This window comes from Saccopteryx leptura, chromosome 3, assembly GCF_036850995.1.
Source record: "Saccopteryx leptura isolate mSacLep1 chromosome 3, mSacLep1_pri_phased_curated, whole genome shotgun sequence".
Classification (NCBI taxonomy): Eukaryota; Metazoa; Chordata; class Mammalia; order Chiroptera; family Emballonuridae; genus Saccopteryx; species Saccopteryx leptura.
The window spans coordinates 290,708,464-290,728,496 of NC_089505.1; the positions used below are offsets into that span (position 1 = coordinate 290,708,464).

The 20,033-nt window shown below is 39.7% G+C and overlaps 1 protein-coding gene across 1 annotated transcript in view; it reads left to right on the plus strand.

Annotated features, from left to right (window-relative positions):
• C3H8orf88 (chromosome 3 C8orf88 homolog) overlaps positions 1-19,638 on the plus strand; it is a 31,824-nt gene extending 12,186 nt beyond the window's left edge. The window contains exons 3-6 of the mRNA XM_066378760.1: positions 2,611-2,684; positions 7,723-7,798; positions 15,444-15,550; positions 17,883-19,638. Of these exons, the coding sequence (XP_066234857.1) occupies positions 2,611-2,684; positions 7,723-7,798; positions 15,444-15,550; positions 17,883-17,924 (299 nt within the window). The 3' untranslated portion in view covers positions 17,925-19,638. The remainder of the gene's footprint in view (positions 1-2,610; positions 2,685-7,722; positions 7,799-15,443; positions 15,551-17,882) is intronic.
• Positions 19,639-20,033: the final 395 nt, after the last annotated feature.

The following is a 20,033-nucleotide window of genomic DNA, read 5'->3' on the forward strand; positions in this document are numbered from 1 at the left end:
GCCATCTACCCTTATGTCCCACAACCTTCGTAGCCAGGCTCCCAGCGGCTCTATGGGTTTCTGCCTGAATTGTACCCCCAACTCCATCAGTTCTGCTGTGTATAGAGCCGGACCACAGAGTGTTGTGATTGCCCCTGAGGAACTCTTTGCTGCTGGGATTTTACCTTCTTGGTGACCACCAGCCTGGCTCTAAGTCTAGGGATGGCAGTTATATACCAAGACTCCCCCTCCAAAGAGGAGTTAGAAACATCTGCTCCCACCGACTCAGAGAAACTCCGCTGACAGGAATGCAGCTCTGTCTTCTGCGCCTGCTTCATTCAGCTCCTGCGGCTGCTGGCTTTCGCCCTGAAGCTGACTCTTGAGCTCCTGCACCTGACACTTGAGCTCATGAATCTGAAGTTGTTTCTCTAACAGCTGTCGCTGCTGACATTCAGTTCCAGGGCAAGCTGCAACTCGTGAACCCGCAATTCATTCCCCAGAACCCGCTTCAGTTCCAGGCGTCATTGGTGTTCTGCTTGCACCTCCCAATGCAACTCTCAAACCTGGTCTGCCTCCCTCTGCAGTGCTCGCTCCAGTTCAAACTGTGGCTGGTTCTCAGCCTGCAGTCTGACTTGCAATTCTCGGATCTACAGCTTTTTCTCCAATGACCGTTCCAGCTCGTGTTGTTGTTGCCGCTTGCTCCACAGCTCTCCCTGGAGCTTTCAACCTCAGGCCACCTCTCACACAGATCTCTTAGTTCCCTCTCTCAGGGCTGTAAAAAACACCCAGCCTACAGCCCCCAAAAGGACAGCCACGGGTAAGCATACTTTAGAGAACAGCTACCACTCCTCTACCCCACCCTTCAAGGGTGTTGGCAGTTCTAATACCCATCTGCTGCGAACCCTGTGCACTATGCCAGATGTAATGTTGGTGGCCGAGGCCAGGCAGGTTCACATTGGATTCGGGCAGATGGTAGAGAACTTGTGGAGCTGGAAAGTGTCAGGCCATACCATTTATTGGAAACTCGCAAAGACAGGCGAGCAAATAAACCACAAAAGTGAAAGAGCTAATAAAAGGAAAATCTGCTATTCACAGTAAGGGCAAGGGAGCAGGGAAAACCACACCTCATGGTAGCAAGAGAGCGATCTGGGAAAATTACCACCCAGGGGAGGTACCCCATAGCCTTATATAGGCTATGCACACATGCCTCTCCCACGTGCTCACGCACTAATCAAGCAAAGTGCTTGCAGCTGATAAACCTGCAAACAAGCCTAACACAGTTGCCCCACAAGTAGGAATAATAGCTCTGATGTGAGAGCAACTTTGTGTATTTTTTCATGTCTAATATTTATGGTTAACTGGCTTCTGGGAAGAGAGATACTCTCAATACCAGTTGTGCCCTGTGATATGATCACTGCAGAGCAGTCATGCTGGAGAGCGAATTGGGCTTAAAAAAAAAACCTATGCAAAATTAAAATATAATAAAGGTTAGAGCTGAGTTAGAATATATAATCTATTTAGGGAGACTAAACAAACAACACAAAATATATCTAAAATTAAAAACTTGCCCATAAAAATAATCTTTTGAACAAATTCTTGTTATACTTGGTATTTCATTCCTAAATTGGAATATTAACTTCTTTATGTTTTTATTACTTGTTGCCAGAATGCCTTCTATGGTCAATATTCTTTTTAGTCCATATGTTTAAATTCTCTTTACTCCATCTGTTCAATTAAACAATTGGCTACTTAGAGAAGGGAAAAAATAGCCCTTTGATTATGTTCAAAGTGAAGCAAAAAATATAGAAAAGGCACCAATACCTCAGTTTTCCATTTTCTCTGCCATCCTTGGTTCTTACAAGGAAAACCACTTTGATCATATTTACTTTGAAGATGACTGTGATTTAGGACAGACATATTAAGGAGTCTTCTGAATCAAGGCTTAGCAATGCTATGCCATATACTGGTGTGGAGAAGCAGTGTGTCGGGTCTTTTATCCTAAAGGCACTGTCAGCAGCTCCTGCCTCTGACCCATGATTTTACACCAACTCTCCCACTCTCATTTGTCAGATTCAGTTTTTCTCTGAACTGTTCCCTCCAAGGCTGCTGCAGGGTAAAAGGGTGGGCGGGTAGCCCTAATCCCTTATTGAATTATGTTTTTTTAAGATCCAGACAAGAGCAGGGTTTTATTAGGCAAAGGTTAGTAAATCAGGAATAAATTTTGGCTTTTCTCAACATACACCTATACCTCTTGTCTATCTCACATCCCCAGACTGAATTCTTTAAAACCCAGATCGAATTATTTTCTTTTGTGAGGACAGCCTTGATACCTCAAAGACCACTCAGCCCTCCCCTAGCATTTTCTCTGTTCCTCTCATAGAACTTATTTTTAGAGTCATTACTTATGATCTTGTGCTTTAAAACAGACTGCGAACTCTCTTATCTCTGAACTCTTTTCACATTTATATGCCTAAAACAGTGACTGACATGTCATAGTGTTGAGTAAGAGAACTATCAGAAAACATTATCAGTGCTTAGAATATTCTAGACATTTAAGGTTTTTAGGTGATGTTATATCATTTATTGAAGACATGGATATTGAAGATAGTATTTTCTTTTCTCTTCTAACAGGAGCAGTATTCCCTTTCAACTTTCAAAATGAATATCCACGCAACATTCAGTGCTTACAAAGTGGAGTTAGCCGAGTAAGTCTCAGAAATTACGGTGACTGGAAGCATCACAGGCTGGAAAGTAACACTTGTCAGAGGGCTGCTGCGTGCCAGCTCCTATGCTGAGTGCTGACGTACTTTTTAAAACTTTGATATATTTCTAATATACATTAAGGAGAATACAAGACTTTTTCTACCTGCTGCCTAGCATTTTCTAATGTAAACATTTTGCTATATTTATTTTAGAAAATTTAAAAATCCTTCTAGATACAGTAAAGATGGCCATATATCCCTCCACCAACCCATTTCCTTTCCACCCTTCTCCGAGATAACAGTCTTCAATGTTACCGTTTTCATGACTGTATGGGTACTTTTGCTACAACAAACAGAATTGTTTAACTTTTATAATTTCATATAAAAAGCATTGTACCCACGTGCTTATTTTACGTTTAGGTTTATATTTTCAAAATTTCAGTATAATCTTTTGAGTAAGGAAATAATCACAAAGTTTAAAAATTCAGAACATACAAAATGGCATTTAGTGAAAAGTTTCCCTCCAATCTCTATCCCCCAGTCACCTCGTTCCTCTGACCAGAAGTAGCCATTGTACCAGTTTCTTATCTAGATACTTCCAGCATAGGTTATGCAAACACAGTCATAAGTTTATGCATGGATGGAATACCAGGTATCTCTTGAAATGAATAAAGCTGTTCTGTATGTGTTGATACAGAAAAGTCTTATATGCATATCAGAACACTGCATTGTTCTTTTTTCTGTTGATGCAAATGCTAGTGAACATTTGTATGTATGTTACATGTCATCCCTGTGTGGGAGGCTCTCACAGTATGGAACTTCAGTGGCATTGCCCTGTGAAAAGGTAATCTTACCTTCAGCTTCATTGGATGCTGCCACCTTGCTCTCTACTGTGATATGCACGAGCAGTGCCGAGCTCTGGTTTGTCTGCATTCTTACCTTGTCAGGCTTTGACAGTTTTCCTTATGTTACTGGTGAGGAATCCTATTGCTTTGTTGGTTTTAATGTTTAATACGCTATTGTGTGCTCACCACTGAAAATCTAGTTTTATTTCTTTAGTATCTATTTAGCCCACTTTACCCATTAACCCTCCTCCCATCCTATCCCCTCCCCCATAACCACCATTCTGTTGTCTTATGATTTTCTTTCTTTTTTTTGTTTTGTTAGTTGTTGTTACTTTCTGTTCTGTATTGCACATATGAATGAACTCATATGGTTTCTGTCCTTTTCCATTTGCCTCATGTCACTTAGTGTAATACCATTGACATTCTTCTATAGTGGCACAAATGACAGTATTTCATCTTTTTCTGGCTCTGTAATACTCCATACTATACATACATGGCCTCTTCTGTATCCATTCATCCATCGATGGACACACTTAGGAGCTTCTGTATCTTGGTTATTATAAATAATAATGCATTGAACATAGGAGCACATACTGTTTATCTTTTTGATAGATACACAGAAGTGGAATTGCTAGATCACATGGTGGATCTATTTTTAATACATATTTTGAATAAACGTCATACTGTTCCCCACAGTGACTGCACCCACTTGCCATCTAACCATCAGTGCAGGAAGTTCCCTCTTTACCACATCCTTGCCCAACACTTGCTGTTTCTTCATTTACTGAGAACAGCCATTCTGACATGTGTGGAAAATAATGCAATAATCAGTGACACAAGAATAAACTCTGTATTTCATGTACTCATAAGTGTAAACCTGCTTTTGCCAACCCCTATATTTTGGATATTAATCTTATAGGATGTGTCATAGCTCAATATCTTCTCCTGTCCAGTAGGTTGTCTTTTCATTTTGTTGATGGTTTCCCTCACTGTGCAAAACCTTCTTATTTTGATGTAGTCCCGTTTGTTTCTTTTTCATCCATTTCCCTTGCCTGAGGAGACGTATCCAAAAAAAATGTTACTAAGAACAGTGTGAAAAACTTTACTGCCTATGTTTTCTTCTAGGATTTTGATGGTTTTGAGTTTTCAATCCACTTTGTGTTTATTCTTGTACATGGGTAGTAAAGTGGTCTATATTCTTTCTTTCTTTTATTATGTTTTTATCCAGGTTTTTGTGTGTGTGTGTGACAGTGATAGAAACAAAGAGAAGGACAGACAGACAGGAAGGGGAGAGAGATGAGAAGCATCAATGCTTCATTGTGGCACCTTAGTTGTTCATTGATTGCTTTCTCATATGTGCCTTGACCTGGAGTCTCTAGCAGAGCAAATCGCTCAACTCAGCAACTTTGCCCTAAAGCCAGTGACCTTGGGCTTCAAGCCATGACCTTTGGGCTCAAGAAAGCGACCATGGTGTCAAGTCTATGATCCCACGCTCAAGCCAGCAACCCCCGTGCTCAATCTGGTGAGCCTGTGCTCAAGCCAGCGACTTCAGTGTTTCTAAACTGGGTCCTCTGCATCCTAGTCCCACACTCTATCCACTGCGCCACCGCCATGTCGGCATGTTTTTATCCAGTTTTCCCAATACCATTTATTGATGAGACTGCTTTTACATTATTGTATATTGTTGCCTTTTCTGTCATAGATTGACCATAAAGGTGTGGATTTATTTCTGGGCTCTCTATCCTGTTTTATTGGACTATGCCAATACCATGCTGTTTTGATTACTATAGCTTTGTAATATAGTTTGATATCAGATAACATGGTACCTTCAACATTGTTCTCCTTTCATAAGGTTGCTTTGGCTCTTTGGGGTTTTTGTGGTTCAGTACAAGTTTAAAATTTTTTTTTCTATTTCTATGAAAAATGTTATTCAAATTTTCATAGGAATTGTATTGAGTCTATAGATTGCTTAGGACAGCATATAATTCTTATTATAATATATTAAATCTAACAGTTTAGATTTGGACAGTTTGATAATATTCTTGCAATCCATAAACATGGGTTACCTCTCCACTTATTTATGTCATCTTCAATTTCAGTCAGCATTTTAAACTTTTCTGTATACAGATATTTAACCTTGGCTCAATTTATTCTTCAGTGTTTAATTCTTTTTTTTTTTTTTTGTATTTTTCTGAAGTTGGAAACGGGGAGGCAGTCAGACAGACTCCCGCATGCGCCCGACCGGGATCCACCCGGCATGCCCACCAGGGGGCGATGCTCTACCCATCTGGGGCATTGCTCTGTTGCAACCAGGGCCATTCTAGCGCCCAAGACAGAGGCCGTGGAGCCATCCTCAGCAACTGGGCCAACTTTGCTCCAGTGGAACCTTGGCTGCGGGAGGGAAAGAGAGAGACAGAAAGGAAGGAGAGGGGGAGGGGTGGAGAAACAGATGGGCACCTCTCCTGTGTGCCCTGGCCAGGAATCGAACCCAGGACTCCTGCACGCCAGTCAGACGCTCTACCACTGAGCCAACCGGCCAGGGCTTTCAGTGTTTAATTCTTTTTGGTAACTATTCTAAAAAGAGATTGTTTTCTTGATTCTTTATCCCTTGGATTACAATTTACTTTTGAGTTTGATTTTAGACCTTACATTTTTTTTTTCTTTTTCTGAAGCTGGAAACGGGGAGAGACAGTCAGACAGACTCCCGCATGCGCCCTACCGGGATCCACCGGGCATGCCCACCAGGGGCGAGGCTCTGCCCACCAGGGGGCGATGCTCTGGCCCTCCGGGGGGTCGCTCTGCTGCGAACAGAGCCACTCTAGCGCCTGGGGCAGAGGCCAAGGAGCCATTCCCAGTGCCCGGGCCATCTTTGCTCCAATGGAGCCTTGGCTGTGGAAGGGGAAGAGAGAGAGAGAGGAAGGAGGGAGTGGGGGTGGAGAAGCAAATGGGCGCTTCTCCCATGTGCCCTGGCTGGGAATCGAACCCGGGTCCCCCGCACGCCAGGCCAATGCTCCACCGCTGAGCCAACCGGCCAGGGCCTAGACCTTACATTTAAGTGATGTAACAAAGATAGTGAAATGTGCCTCTAGTGGACTTTTCAAATTTAAGAAATTAATTTTTTAAAGGGCCATATAATTCTTATTATAATATATTAAATCTAACAGTCAGGAAGAACTTTGGAAAACAAAATCTTTGGCATCATCAATGTTTGACATTTTTCTGATGACGTATTCTGATGTCTCAATAATGTAGAATTACCTCATTATTCCTCATGGTGTCATAGGTTTAGATAAGTAATTCTTTGACTTCAGGCAATGTTATGGAAGAATCTGTGTATGTCTAAGAAATGGCCTACAACAGTGATTGATGGAACAGAAATATTCATTTTTAAGGATAGGGCCACAATGTTTTCTTATTTTCCTTATTTCCAAGGTAGTGTATAAAAGCATTTATATGATTGTAAACTAACATCAGGGATCTACTTTCCATAAAATAAAATAAAAAACTAAATACTCTCTCATTATTGCAGATTTTTATGAATAAATATGTTGTTTTCATGAATTAAAATCTATTTTTAGCCTGACCAGTAGTGATACAGTGGATAGAGTATCAGACTGGGACACGAAGAACCAAGGTTCAAAACCCTGAGGACACCGGCTTGAGCACGGGGTCACTGGCTTGAGCATAGGAGCATAGATATGACCCCATGGTCACTGGCTTGAGCAAGTGGTCACTGGCCTCTGAAGCCCCCAGGCAAGGCACATGTGAGAAAACAAGCAATAAACAACTAAAGTGTCCCAATGAAGAATTGATGCTTCTCATCTCTCTCCCTTCTTGTCTCTCTGTCCCTATCTGTCTCTCTCTCTGATTCTCTCCCTGTCTCTGTCAAAAAAATTATTTTTAATTGCTTCAGAATTATTTATCTTTAGGACCATATCATTCATCTTTGGCTTTATGTTCCCTTGCAAAAATTATTATAATCATGACAAAAATATAGATATATGTGAAAATAGTTTGAAAGATATTTTTGTTGCTTATTTTAATAAGTATACCTATGAGGTTGCTTCTCCTTTTAGCCCAAATATATTCCTTCACTAATAATTTGATTGTTTAGGAGAATATTTTTGGATGGTATAAAAATTATTATATAAAGTTTTTAAACCTTCATCAAAGAGTATATTTTCTTCTTTAAACAGAACAAGACAAATGGAATGCAAGCCTTTCCTCAAGGTCTCAGTGACCAGCAGCAACATCAGTCTCCAGTTAAGAAAGGTGAATTTTTATTATTTATGAGATTTCCTAAGAATGTTTTTAGCGTTTATGTGGAGTGAGTATTTGTTTAGCTGCAAACTTTATGTACAGAAGAAATTTTATTATATTGTTTTGGTTGATTTCTGTCTGTATTATTCAGGCTGTAGGTTTGAGTGTTCTAAAGGCAGGACCATAATAACAAAGGCTTAAACAGGTCGCAGTTTATTTCTGTATCTTCTATGTCAGTGCTTTTCAACAACTGGTGCCGGTCTGCAAAAGAGTTAACCACCCTGATGATGTATGGAAATTATACACCCAATGAACTTAGTCAAATTCACTTATGCTCAGGATGATTTTTGCCTTAGCATTCCCCAAAATATTTCTGTTTCCACCAGTCCTCAAGTGTAAAATATTGAACACCACTGCTCTTTGTCATGTAAAATTTGAACTGGCATACTTGTTCTGCTCTATGAGGTTGCGACTGGCCATGTTATACAGCTGACTTTTGATGAATGTGTGTTTGAACTATGCAAGGTCATTTATATGTGAATTATTTTCAGTTTTGGGAGAATTGAAAGTTATATATGGACTTTATACTTAGCAGGGAGTCAACAAACCTAACCCCCATGTCATTGTAGGGTCAACTGTCCTGTCTTAGTGCTTTGCTGTCTTTAACATGTGGCTTCTATCTCATTGCCCAAGAAGAATGCCTCTGCTCCACCCTATCTAGCCATCAGGAAGGAGGTGATAGGAAGGGAAGTGTACCTTCCAAGTACAGTCCAGAGTTACACTTGATATCACATTGGCTAGAAATTAGTCATACTGCCCAGAGCAGAGTTGTGCGGCCAGCTAATTCCGTTACTGAAGGAGAAGAGAACTCTGTTTCCATTAGCAACATATGCGGGTTCTAATTTCTTTAAATCCTTGTTAGGATCTTTATTGTAGCATCCTAGTGGGTGTGAAGTAGTATTTCGTTGTAATACTGATTTGCATTTTTCTAATTTGCTTGTTGGCCACTTGTATTTCTTCTTTGGAGAAAGTTCTACTGAAGTCTTTGACTATATTTTTATTGGGTTGTTTTTCTTTTGCTGTTGAGTTGTAAGAGGTCATGATACCAGACTCTTCTTCTCCTTCTCCCCTTTCCCACTTCCTCTCCCTGTTCCACTCCCCGCTTCTCACTCTCTTTCTCTCATTTTCTCTCATGCTTTTTATGTCACAGCTAAGAAGTCATTGCTAAAATTCAGGTCATGACATTCATTGCTATGAGTTTTCTTGTACCTGTTCCTAACACCACTTATTGAAAGACTGTGGAGGGAGGTGAACACACAGTGCAGTGCACAGATACTGTGCTATGGAGTTGTACGCCTGAAACCTATATAAATATCTTGACCAGGACCAACCCAATGAATTTAATAAAAAAAATACAGTCATTTCTCCAGTGTATATTTTTGCCTTCTTTTTCATAAACTAATTGACCAAATAAGCATGGGTTTATTTCTGGGCTCTTTGTTCTGTTCTGTTCCATTGGCCTATGTGTCTGTTTTATGCCAGTACTATGCTGTTTTTATTACGATAGCCATGAAGTACATTTTGCTATCAGGTAGCGTGATACCTCTACCTCTGTTCTTTCTCAAGATTGCTTTGGATATTCTGGATCATTTTTTAATCTTGTATACATTTTAGGATTATTTGTTGTATTTCTGAGAATAATTCTGTTGGTATTTTGATAGGAATTGTGTTGGATCTGTAGATTGCTTTGTATATTTTAACAATGTTAATTATTTTTATTTGTGACTGTGATACATTATTCTATTTATTTGTATCTTTATAGTTTTCTGAGTACATGTCTGTTATTTGGTTAAAGTTATTCTAAGGTACTTTATTCTTTTTTGATGAAATTGTAAATGGGATTGGTTTCTTAATTCTCTTTCTGATAGTTTGTTACTAGTAAATACAAATGCAACATATTTATAGACATTAATTTTGTATCCTGCTATTTTGATGAATTTGTTTATTAGATCAAATAGCTTTCTTTTGGCATCTTTAGTTTTCTCTATAGTATGATGTAATCTTCAAATGATAGTTTTATTTCTTTTCAATTTGGAGGCATTCTTTTTTCCTGTCTTACTTCTCTGGCTAGGACTATCAATACTATCCTGAATAAAAGTGGTAGAAGTCGACCTCCTTTTTTGTTTGTTTGTTTCTGATTTGAAAAAAAAGAAGCTTCTATCTTTTCACTGTTGAGTAGGATGTTAGCTGTGGGTTTGTCATATGTGGCCTTTATTATGTTGAAGAATGTTCCTTCTATTCCTCCTTTGCTGAGGTTTTATCATAAATGTATGTTGAATTTTCTCAGATGTATTTTCTGCAGCTACTGATAGGGTCATGTGATTTTTGTTCTTCATTTTGTTTATGTGGTGTATCATGTTGATTTGCAAATATTGAACCAACCTTGCATTCCAGGAATAAATCTCACTTGATCATGGTGTGTGGTCTTTTTAATATATTGCTTAGTTTTCTTTGCTTTAATTTTATTGAGCAATTTTGTATCTGTGTTTGTCATTGATACTGGCCAGTAATTCTATTTCTGTGGTATCTGTGTCTGGTGTTGGTATCTGGGTAATGCTGGACTGTAAAACAATTTTTTTAAAAAGACTACTTTTGGCCTTGACCAATTGCTCAGTGGACAGAGCATCATCCCAGCGTATGAGCATCCCAGGTTTGATTCCTGGTCTGGGTACACAGGAGAAGTGACTATCTGCTTCTCCCTTCTCCCTCTCCCCCTTATCCTCTCTTCCTCTCCCATGGCCAGTGGATCCATTAGTTTGAGCACATTGGCCCTGGGCACTGAGAATGGAGCCTCTGCTTCAGGTGCTAAAAATAGCTTGGTTGCAAGCATGGCTCTAGATGGGCAGAGTGGATCCCTGTTAGAGTGCATGTGGGAGTCTGTCTGTCTGTCTCCCCTCTTTGAACTTGGGAAAGAAAAAAAGAAAAATGTTACTGTGACTTCTTTTGCAGACTAACATGTGATCTGTCCTGGAAAATGTTTCATGTGCGCCAAAAATGTGCATTCTACTACTTTTCAGTTAAATGTTTTAAAAATATCAATTAAATCCATCTGGTCTGACGTGTCACTTAAGACCACTGTTTGCCTGCTGATGTTCTGTCTGGATGATCTATCCACTTATCTCCATGGAGTGTTAATGTTGCTACTATTATTGTATTACTGTTGATTTCTCCTTTTATGCCTGTCAATGTTTGTTTTATGTATTTAGGTGCTCTTACATTTGGAGTGTAGATGTTTTAAGAGTTATCTCCTTTTGTTAGATTGAGCCATTTATTATGAGATATCTTGCCTTATCTCTTATTGCATTTCTTGTGTTAAAGTTTCTTTTGTCTGATGCAAGTATTGTTACCCCATCTTCATTCCCATTTGCATGAAATATCTTTTCCCATCCAATATCTTTTCTAGTCCCTTTACATTCAGTCCAAGTGTGTCTTTCAATCTGAAGTGGGTCTCTTGTAGGTAGCATGTGTATGGGTCTTGGTTTTGGAACCCATTCAGTCAGCCTATGGTTTTGGATTGTAGCATTTAGTCCATTTACATTTAATTTTTATTTACTTATTATTTATTTTTTGTATTAGGTGAGGGGAGGAGAGGCAGAGAAACAGACTTCCACATGCACATGCGCCCTGGCCAGGATCCACCCAGCAAGTCCTCTATAGGGCGATGATCTGCCCATTTGAGTCATTGTTCCATTGCTCAGCAACTGAGTTATTTTTAGCACCTGAAGTAGAGGCCACGGAGTCATCCTCAGCACCCAGGGCCAGCTTGCTAGAAGCAATAGATCCATGGCTGTAGGGAGGGGGGAGAGAAAGAGAAGAGGCGAGGGAGGGAAAGAGAAGCAGATGGGTTACTTCTCCTGTGTGCCCTGACTGGGAATTGAACCCAGGACATGCACACGTGGGGCCGCTGCTCAACCATTGAGTCAACTGGCCAGGGTCTCATTTACATTTAAAATAATTATAGATAGGTATATAATTATTGTCACTCAATTAATTGTTTTCTGAACTGTTTTTCTGATAGTTTTTTTTTGTAGTTCTTCTTTTTACTTTTTAAAATTCTCTTGCCATCTCCTTTTGTATATTGAGTTTTTGTAGTGTTCTGTTTGGATTCCTTTCTTTTTATTTCTTGTATATCTGTTACTGATGTTTGGTTTGTAGTTACCATGTGTTTTATGTATGCCAGGCTGTGTTTATAGCACTCTATTTAAGTTGATGGTTGGTTAAGTTGAACACACACTAAAGTCATACAATTTTTATTCGCCCATGCATATTCATGTTTTGACATTATTTTCTATTTCTTTTATGTGTATTTGTATGTATCCCAAAATTTATTGTAATTACACTTGATCTTCCAACTTCTGTCTTTACAGTGTGGATTGATCCACTGCTTTCACTGTTGCCATTGTCACTGAGATTTTTTACTTTCCTATATTTTCTTTTTCATATATTTTAATCTTTTCTTCTTAAGTAACTCCCTTTAAATTTCCTCTGATATTGGCTTTGTAGTAATGAACTCCCTTAGCATTTTTTTCTAGGGAGCTCTTTATCTCCCCTTTGATTCTGAATGACAGCCTTGCTGGGTAGAGTAACTTTTGTTGTAGATCTTGGCCTTTCATCACTTTGCATATTCTGTGCCAATTCTTTCTGGTCTGCAAAGTATTTGTTGAGAAATCAATGACACTCTTATGGGAGTTCCCTTGTAAATAACTCACTGTTCTTCTCTTCTGTTCTTATAATCTCTCTTTGTCCTTAACCTTTGGCATTTTAATTATGATATGCCTTGGGGTAGGCTACTTTGGGTTTATCTTGTTTGGAACTCTCTGTGAATCCTGGACTTTCACGTCTATTTCCTTCAGGTTAGGGAAGTTTTCAGTCATTATTTCTTCAAATAAGTTTCCATTCTCTTTGTCCTTTCCTTCTCAGACTCCTATCATGAAAAACTTATTACACTTCATGTCATCCTAGTATTCCCTTAAACAATCCTATTTTAAATTGTTTTTTGTTATAATTGGGTGTTTTTCATGACTTTGTCTTCTAAATAAGTAATTCAATTCAGTGCTTCATCTAACTGTCAGTAATGCCATCTAATTTATTCTTCATTTCAATTACTGTGTTTCTCCGTTCTGTTTTTTCCCCCCGCTTTTTATGTTTTCTATCTCTTTGTTGAATTTCTGAGTTCATCTACTCTTTTCCAAAGTTGATTGAACATCCTTATAACCAGCATTTTAAACTGTGTATCCGGTAGATTGATTCTTTCCATTTCATTTTGTTCTTTATTCTGGAGTTTTGTCCTGTTCTTTCATTAGGGACATGTTTCTTTGTCTCCCATGTTTCTTTGACTGATTCCCTGCATGTGTTTCTGTGTATTAGGTAGATCTGCAGTGTCTCTGGGTCTTGACAGAGTGGTCTAATATAGTAGGTGTCCTATAGGGTCCAGTCATGCAGTTTCCCTGGTCACTAGATTCAGGTCCTCCAGAGGTGTCTTCTCTGTGGTGTGTGTGATCCCCCACCCCCCGTTATTGTATTTGGTCCTTGATTGCTGGTGACACACCAGAGAGTGGAATTGACCCTCAGGCTGACTGGCAGTAAGGGCCAGCTGCAGCAACAAGGACAAGTTGTTGAGTAGAGGCTGACTCCACAGAGTGGCAGTAGATTGTGGCTCAGGTGCTGGCTGAAGTGACCCTTCTAATGTGTCACCTGCACTGCTGGATGGATGGGGCTCTGCTGTGGTCTAAAGCCGGCCACATCAGCTGTCATTTGTGCCAGGCCTGGGGCTGCTTTGCAAAAGCTTCAATGTGACATGAGGTTGGTTGTGGCTTGTCCTGGGGTGAGGGCGCTTAGGAGAGGTTACACTGTGAACCGAGGCCAGCTGCCACTTGTGCTGGACTTTGGATGCTTTAGGAAACTATAACGTGAGCTGAGGCTGGTAATGGCTTGTGTTGTTTGTGGATCTTTGAGAGAGTCTGCAGCACAAGGCTACTGCAGCCAGCAATCATCTGAGGTTTGCAGGTTTGGGGGAAAGTCCACAGCATAAGCCGAGGCAAGCTGCTGGTGAGGAGGAACCTCTGGAATAGCCTGGGGCCAAGGAACTGAATTGGTGGGGTGAGGTCTCAGGGAGTCTCCAGGCAGGGTGAATGATGTTCAGCAGATTGATGGAGAACACAGTTTGGGTGACCCTCTGTGTAGGGTCAGCCGGTTGGGAGTAGAGTTCCACAAAGTGACAGTGGTGCCACTGGTGCTCTTGTTCCTGGAGTGTTGCCCTCACCCTGATGTCAGTCAGTTTAGTCCCACCACATATGTCCCTGGCATGTTTCAAGACGTTAGCCATGCATTCCAGCTTAGAGCGAGTGAGTGTGTCTGTGTGGAGCAGTGCCTCGTTCTCCAACAGCCTCTGTCTATCTTGGATGCATTCCCACTGTTTTTCTCACGTTAAGCGCTCTGTCCCAATGAGTACCCTCCACTGCTGACAACACTTGCAAGTCGTAGGTCCCCTGTTTGCCCAGAACTTTTGTCTAGCTTGGCTATGAATGGAAGTTTCCGAGATCCCCTCATTGAATTTAATCATTTTCTAGAATAGCTCACAGAACTTAAACACTTAACCACTTTTACCAGCTTCTTATATAATAAGCAATATGATAAAGGATACAGTTGACCAGCCAAATGAAGAGATACAATAGGCAAGGTCTGGAAGGTACCCAAGTGTAAGAGCTCTGTCCCTGTGGAGTTGGGTTGCCACATCCTCCCGGTCTGTGGGTGTGTTAAACCCTGGACATTCTATGCGCCCTGTTTTTTTGGCATTTTATAAGGACTTCATTATATAGGCACAATCGGTCATTAACTCCATTTCTAGCCCCTTCCCTTTGACAGGGAGTGGGGGGCATGGCCCTGGCTGAATATTCTAATCATGGCCAGGTCTTTCTGGTGACCAGCCCCCACCTGGGAGCCCACCATGAACCACCTGGTTAGAATAAAAGACACTTCTATCCCCCAGGAAACGCCAAGGAACTCTAAGTCTGGTAGGACTCTAACGGTGTTGCTCCACTGTTTCTGGCCCAGATCTATCTTTGTGAGACTTTCTAATGAGACATGTGCAGACACTGGGATCATTGTTGCTTGAAGATTGGGATCCTGTCTGGACCCTGTTCACCAGTACCTATCACAGCTCCGGATACACAGTAGGGGTGTAGTCAGTGTTTCTTGAATTTATTTTGATTGTATTGAAATTTTAGTACATTAATACGACAATTAGATAGGCTTATTAGGGTTCCCTTTTGGCAGGATCTGACTTGCCCAGTGGGTGGTACTGCTGTCATACTTCACAATACTAGGTCACTTTGGTCAGCTTGGATAATGTCACAAAAGAAGCCATGCATTCATTACCAACTTTCTGACACCATCCATTTTCCCTTGGTTATTCGACTGCCTCTTCTTGTAAAGGGGAAATTAGAAACAAGCTTCCTCTCCGCCCCTTTTGTGCATAGACCCTACTCACTTTATAAAATAATGGACAGATGAGGGGCATCCAGAAAGCATTGGGCCAAAAAGTGATCTGGGAGAGCTCTGTGTCTCATAACCTTACTTTGGTGGTGGCTGTCTACAGAGAGAATTAAATACAGCAGAGATTTCCTGTTGAAGCTTTCAAGTGTTTCCATCTGCAGGAAGAAACCAGACTTTCTGCCTGATCATCCCATTGTACTTAAAAAACCAGTAAGTAGTTTTCTAATTTTGTATAGCTTTAATTTGAAAACGTTTGTCTTTAATACTCTCATTGTATTTTCTCTCGATTTTTAGTTATCATAGAGACACATAATTCAGGAAAGTACATAAATGTAAATGTATAGTATAGGCAATTACTGTAAGTAATTACCACTCAAGTGAAAACATAGAATGGAACATGTATATTTTAAGAAAAAATATTTTATTGAAAGGTCATGAAAAGAGTGTGCCATAGTTTCATATAAAAGTTCTATTGGTTTGTTTTCCAAATAAATTCTATAATCCAACTGGGGTTGATTTTGTTGCATAAAGTGAGGCGGAGTGTTTGTTTCCTATTCACGGGTCTCCACTGTCTAGCACATTTATTGAGAGGCCGTCCTCTGCCCTTTTGTGGCAGTGTTCATCGTTTGTTTCAGGGCCCTCTATTCTGCTCATTTAGTCTTCGTTAGAGCACTTACTCTTTTTCAGCACATCTCTGCTGTTCTCAGCCTCTTATATTTCTCTGTCACGTCATCAGATTCTATCAAACTGAGTGCACAGAAGAAATAAATGTCTCTTTAGGATGTTGTTGGGCAGGTATGAGTTTTGGCATCAGGCTTGGGTTACTCTGTGCACTGGTGTCCTGTCACTTACCTTTCTGCGCCTCAGGTTTGCAGTTACAGATGAGGACAGTAATCTCCGCTTGTTAGGAGTAAACTCCAGCAAGGTATGAAAGTGCTGGTTATGGTGCTAATCTCTCATCATTCAGTCAGTGAATGCTGATTTTCATCCTCTATGGTCTTTACTTCCGTAGAAGTGAAGGACTTTTATTAGAGTTTGCATAAACACTATAAGGGAAGAATAAAAAGAAGAAAAGCCTGACCTGTGGTGGCGCAGTGGGATAAAGCGTCGACCTGGAACACTGAGGTTGCCGGTTCAAAACCCTGGGCTTGCCTGGTCAAGGCACATATGGGAGTTGATGCTTCCTGCTCCTCCCCCTTCTCTCTCTCTCTCCCCTCTCTCTAAAAATCAATAAATAAAATATTAAAAAAAATTTTTTTTAAATAAAAGAAGAAAAGCAAGTGGGATTCCATTGAGATGAGCTCAGAATGTAGGTCTGCTGAATGTGGCTCTCTGAGATGCAGGCCACCTCATATGATCACATTGTTCTGGGATTTCTCACTATTTGGACTTCACAGCCTCTTTTTTCTTAAATACAATTTTTAAAACTTTAACTTGCTAATAATATATATTAATATTTATTTAAACTCCCTAACTTGCACACTTCAAGCTAATATTTAACTTTTTGTTTATTATTTTTAATTTATTTTAGAAAGAGAGACAGACAGGGACAGACAGACAGGAGGGAAGAGAGATGAGAAGCATCAATTTGTAGTTGCAGCATGTTAGTTGTTCATTGTTTGCTTTCTCCTATGTGCCTTTACTAGGGGCTCCAGCCAAGCTATTGACCCCTTGCTCAAGCCTGCGACCTTGGGTTCCGAGCCTAGGTCTTCATCATCCCAGGCTGATGCTGAGTCTACCCATTGTGCCACCACGTGGCCCGGCATTACAATTAAAGGAGGAATTTAAATTCTTCATTTTTTCATATTGATAATACCTCGCACAGAGGAATATTTAGTAGAAAAAAACTCGTCTCAATGGAATCCCACTTGCTTTTCTTCTTTTTAAAAAAAAATTTTTTTTAATATTTTATTTATTGATTTTTAGAGAGAGGGGAGAGAGAGAGAGAAGGGGGAGGAGCAGGAAGCATCAACTCCCATATGTGCCTTGACCAGGCAAGCCCAAGGTTTCGAACCGGCAACCTCAGTGTTCCAGGTCGACGCTTTATCCCACTGCGCCACCACAGGTCAGTGATGCTTAAATTTTCCTACCTGCTCAGGGATCTTAAGAACATACGATCTTTGGTCTGTAAGAATAAATCTTAAATTTCAATGCTTTATAAAATAGTTACTTTTTTGATTGTAGACTTTCTATCTCTAATATTTTATTTTTTAAATAAAGTTGGGCATACTTATTATTTTTAACAATCATACATTAGAATTGAATTTAATTTTCATATATTTGTTAATAACATTTAAAAAAAATTAAGTACTGCAAGGAGAGAACAATAGTTTTGGAATACAATTAATATATTTAGAAAAGAATTACATATATTTTGATAAACACAGAAGAATTATTTTGTTATTTCACAAATTCCAGTTACTTTCAAAGTTTCTATAGTAACATGCATTTAGCTCTGAAAACACTCAGAAGGTCACAGTATTTGGTTGGCTAAACAAATTAGTAAAAACTGTATTCAGTAACTTTTTCTTCTGTATTACAGGAAAACAACCAAAGTTTTAAGGAGCATTATAAGAACAGATGAATTTGAAGATGAAGAGTTATTTATTTTCTGTTTTGGACACCTGCAAATGAAGTGGATCTAGTAACAATAACGTAACGGACGGTGGCAATTCAGTTTACCTTTAGTATCGACAGTTGTGTATGTGGTTACCCCTAACAAGAGAGCGAGATATTTTTACCTATAAAGAATTTTCTGATCAGTTTTAGCTTTGCAGGTATTTCCTAAATAAATTGGGTAGAAACACTCACAAGTAAACGTGGTTAGTGTCGTGGGAAGACTGAGTATCATTTGCGTGCTCCTTCCAGTTTATTGTTTTTCATCGCTTGTAATAATGGAATGGAAATGTAAGCTGTACAGATTCTCAGATACATAATTTATAAAAGGTTTTTTTTATTCATTTTTTAGAGAGGAGAGAGAAAGAGAGGAGAGAGGGGGAGGAGCAAGAAGCATCAATTCCCATATGTGCCTTGACCAGGAAAGCCCAGGGTTAGAACCAGTGACCTCAGTGTTCCAGGTTGACACTTTATCCACTGTGCCACCACAGGCCAGGCGAGGTTCTCAAATATAAAGTATTTATTGGCTGTGATGAATATAGGGCATACAGTTTCTTGTGGCTAAAGTAGTTTTTGTTTCATTTCTCACTGATTTCAGACCAGTGTTCGAAAGAATCGTTCCAATTTCTGTGAGGCTGAAATGAGTCAGGCTGTTGCATGCCGAGTTCTCAGTGACGCAAGGGAGATTATTTACTAGAGTTTTCTTTTCAAATATATGCTTGCTCTCTATGTGTTGAATAGCATTGTCTGGGATTCATAATTCCTAGCAAAGATTGACAGTTTGGAAACAGTGATAATGCATGGAACTGGAGGTGAAGAATTTTGCTACCAGTGTCATTGATCAGACCCCACAAAGTATTTGCAAAACACATTGTCATTTTAAAGAGAAACATTTTAGGCATTTGCAAATAATTTAGGTACATTAAGATCCAATTTTGTAATTTCTAATGACAAGAACATATATAGACGAAGAATTTGGGGGCTTAAACTTTTAGCTTCCAGAACATTGAAACAATCTCTTGGAATTTGTCAGCCTGGATATTACTATTTCTAGAAAATGTTTCTTCCAGCACAGTGCCAAAAATATTGCTGATATAGAGGTAAGTAAGTATAAACTCTCCTTACTTCTATTCCCTCAGATTCTCTCATTCTTGGTTCTATTGGAAGGCATCCTAGGCCGTTACTGGCCCAGAAGTCTATGTTAAATTGAATTCTGAACTCCTAAAACCAGGACCTTTTTGTTCACTGGCCTTTGGGCTCGATATTCAGAATCGAGCTTTAAGTCTCATGGTAGATTTCCCATCTTGGTACATTAGTACCCTGCTTTTCATTACTTTGTTTCCCCCAAAAGTACATTGTGTTTTAAATAGAAAAGATTTCATTAACCATAAATTTATCAGTTACTTTGAAATTATATATTTATACCTAGGGGCCATATTTCTGCCCTACTATTTTCCCTTTGTGTTATAGGTCCCAGTATATTTGTGTGTGTGAATACTCACAGATGCTCTCTCACACAGACATATATACATGTAGAAGAGCTGGGGTCAGAATTGCCATTATGACTATATTGGTTTGCTTTATTATTTGCCTACTCTTAAGGTCTCATGATTCTAGTTACAAAAGTACGATACAAACTATTCCAATGCAGAATCTGAAGAGCCCTCCACATGGCGCGGTTACTAAGGGCAAAACCTCTCAGTCACACTGCCGTGCTCCCTGGGAAACTGCCTCATCCCCAAGGAATCTGGGTGCACTTCTGAATCTGGTGCTGAAATGGACTGGACAGGAAAACGTTGTTACTGCCTATAACTGTCTTTTTGAAAGCAGAGTCTGTAAGTCAGCAGCCCCCAAGGTTTGAGGCTTTGACCTTTCCTCCCTGTATTTAATCAGAGCAGAGACTGTTTTGTTATCTCTGTGCCTTTGTACACGTGTGCAGTTTGGATAATCATTGTACATGTCCCTTCATGTTCTTCACTTGGTATATATATTAAAAGTTGAGCCAGTTAATTCATAGTGTTTCTCTTCTTTGGAAATGAACCAAGACACACACATGTGTTTACAGATACATGTTTAT